At 38.0% G+C, this 2,924-nt stretch overlaps 1 protein-coding gene across 3 annotated transcripts in view; it reads left to right on the top strand.

Moving 5' to 3' along the window:
* Nucleotides 1–998: 998 nt before the first annotated feature.
* Nucleotides 999–2,924, top strand: part of si:ch211-214p13.3 (cell adhesion molecule 1) — a 13,959-nt gene continuing 12,033 nt past the window's right edge. For all 3 annotated transcript variants that reach the window (XM_035677044.1, XM_035677043.1, XM_035677045.1), the window contains exons 1-2: nt 999–1,124; nt 2,092–2,246. In XM_035677044.1, the coding sequence (XP_035532937.1) occupies nt 1,039–1,124; nt 2,092–2,246 (241 nt within the window). In that variant the 5' untranslated portion in view covers nt 999–1,038. The remainder of the gene's footprint in view (nt 1,125–2,091; nt 2,247–2,924) is intronic.

Below are 2,924 nucleotides of genomic sequence, written 5' to 3'. Positions count from 1 at the left end.
TTTTTTTTTCTGGTAATTTGTCTGGAGCCAATTACTGTTCTTCAGTCTACATACAGATGTGTTTCTTCAGTCTTTTGTAAAAAACTATTACTGGGGATTTCTCACAAAGGACAATCTTGCATCATAATATTTTAGAATGATTGTCATAATTCATCATTTTAGTTAATTTTACTCTTTTCACATGCTCATTAGTTCACTCTTAACTGTGAAAGCTAAAAAGTAGGCCTTTTGAGTTTCGATTATTTTGTAAAGAGTATATGGGTAACAGGTCGCTGCTGAAGTAAGTTCTGTCTACCAGCCAATGCAAATGCTTAAAGCAGCTTTCTGAATAAGCACCAATGGAGCCTTAATTTATGTTATACTCCCAGGCTAGAATTTCTCCCAGGTGGAATTTCTTGGCTCAATTGTTCCTACCCACTTTTCTACTTACAATAGCATCATTGTTTGCAGGGCACGCCCTGATACTATTTGTTGTCAGTTATTGAAACATTCCTGTGTTAAATATATAACAGTCAGGAACCTCAGCCTTTATCTGACAATAGCTCAACTGCAGCTTGTGCCACCTGTAATGTTTAAGGTCCTTGTAAATGGTAGATACTTGTTCATTTGAGAAATACAAGCTTTAACTAAACACTGCTGGCATCTGTGTTTGATGACCTGGGAATGACAACGGGCTGTGAAGCTGAGAAACTATGATTGCTGCGAAACCTAGTGTTCGGTTTGTCCATTCTGGGCTACTGTAGAAACATGGCGGTTCAACATGACTCCATGGAAGGCGACCTGTGGTGTCTGTAGATGAAAATGCCTCATTCTAAGAAAACAAAACCACAATTCCTATAATCAGATGATTATACACATGATGATGATGATTATATATACAAGTCCAAAAGTCCTTAAATGAGGTGTTTTAGAAAGCCAGATAACGTTGTATCAATATAGATGGAATTGGATCCAAATTTAGAGGTTCAATAATATTTTGATGTATTGTAATTAGCATTTTCAGCCCTTTCTCTCTCCCTTTGTCTTGCAGTCGCACCCATGGAAGTGACCATTCGTGAACGAACCAAAGACACATTTGAATGTGTGACTGAAGCCAATCCAAATGCAGACATTACCTGGAGCAGGTACAGTAGTTTGAATGAACCGGTTTCAGTGGAAACATTCTTAATCAAACAATATTATGTTTACCTTTTACCTTGAAGCATTGTTTGGTTTGTCATTCTTGTACAATGGTGAAAGAGTTTTGCCATTAGCCAAATTAATTGTTAAGTTAAGTTTCCTGCAGATGTAGCAACAGTTGTATGTCAAATGCAGGACATGGCAATGTGTCTATGACAGAAAAACAAAGAGAAAAAATAACTCTCCACCCTCTAACACCCCATGTTGATCTTGGTTACAGAAAGAACAAATGAAATTAAATGAAATAAGTAAATTAAAATAGAATGAAGCACAAAGTGGATTGAGAGGGAAAGTGAAAAAAACTTGTAGTAACATGAGTTATTCAGACACATTTTTTTGTAGTTGGCATATTCTGAGTTGGGAAGAGGCCCAACAAAGCAAAGCAGTCAGAGGGCAGAAGTTTCACAATTTTATCACATAGAATGCTAAAAAAAGTCTGTGGTTTTAAATCCAGGGTAACTGATAGCTAAATAGAAAGCATGGAGTGCATGGAGTTTAACAACAGTTCCTTAAAGCTGTTTTTTGAAGCATTAACAACTGACAGATTCTGCAGATGTAGCTACGTCAAATGCAGGACTTTTATTAAACTAAACCTATTAAACTACTAATGAGGAGAACTTAACTCAGGCTATGCTAATTTAACATGAACTGAGTAGACTAAAAGAAACAAAAGTGGTAACACATAACAAATACTACAAACTAAACTACAAATAAAACAGTAATAATATTTTAACAATTAATCATAACAATCAAGGGCCAAAAACTAATCTTAAGCAAAAACTCTCTAAACTACAGACCCTCTTGCGATGGGATCACCAGCCACAATGCCAGTCAACATCTTGATGTTCTGGCTCGGATCACACCCATCTTCAAACTCTGCCTTCATTTTGGCTGCCTTCTTATTCGTTTCAGATCAGACAACTCATGGCCTCAGTCTGCTGTCAGAGTGGAGGGTGCAACACTACAGTTTCTGAGCATGACCTCTAACCTGAATGGCCTCTACCAGTGTGAAGCATCTAACACTTATGGAACAACACGTGGTCACCTCTATGTGCATGTGACTTCAGGTGAGATCAGGTTTGGTATCCACCTAGCAGCTGAGTAGATGTTGTACTGCCCACTCTCCAATGAATATGGGTAAGATCTCAAAACTTAAAGCATGTCCTGTCTTGTGAAATACTCTGGTCATGGTAATTTCATCTCTCGGTTGCTTTCATAATTCAGAACTTGCAATGACTTGAGCTTGAGCTTGTAGCAAGGGTTCAGTTGGTGTTTGAACTCACTATTAATCAGCTAAATGTAAAGTGCAATATAAAACTAAAAATGTCAAACATCTGTGCAGGTTGGCACAACATTTCACCATATATGACTAAATTCTACAAAGCTGGACATGCACTCATTGATCAATAAATCACTGAATACCCAGCTGTCATAACTTAAGCTGGGTATTTTTTCCTCTCTGGTTTTCACCACTATTAAAACCCAGAGCTCCTTTAAAAGCTAAAGTCATTAGACAGCGACAGTGAAGAGGAAGACAGGAAATGAGGGAGAGAGAGGGGGTATGACACGCAACAAAGATTACCAGCTGGAATCAAACTGGAGGTGGTTGTGATCATGTGTTACATAGCATGCACTGTAACCATTCAGATACAGACCAACCAGATCTGATTTGACTGCCAAAGGACAAGGATAGGCTTTCTGGTGGGAGATTAATCAAGATGTATAAACTGGCAGTGTGTATCAGT

The sequence above is a fragment of the Morone saxatilis genome, unplaced genomic scaffold (assembly GCF_004916995.1).
Source record: "Morone saxatilis isolate NCDOM2014 unplaced genomic scaffold, NCSU_SB_2.0 Contig5, whole genome shotgun sequence".
Taxonomy (NCBI): domain Eukaryota; kingdom Metazoa; phylum Chordata; class Actinopteri; family Moronidae; genus Morone; species Morone saxatilis.
Note: the sequence above shows the minus strand (reverse complement) of the source record. Positions and strands in the feature narration are given on the sequence as shown.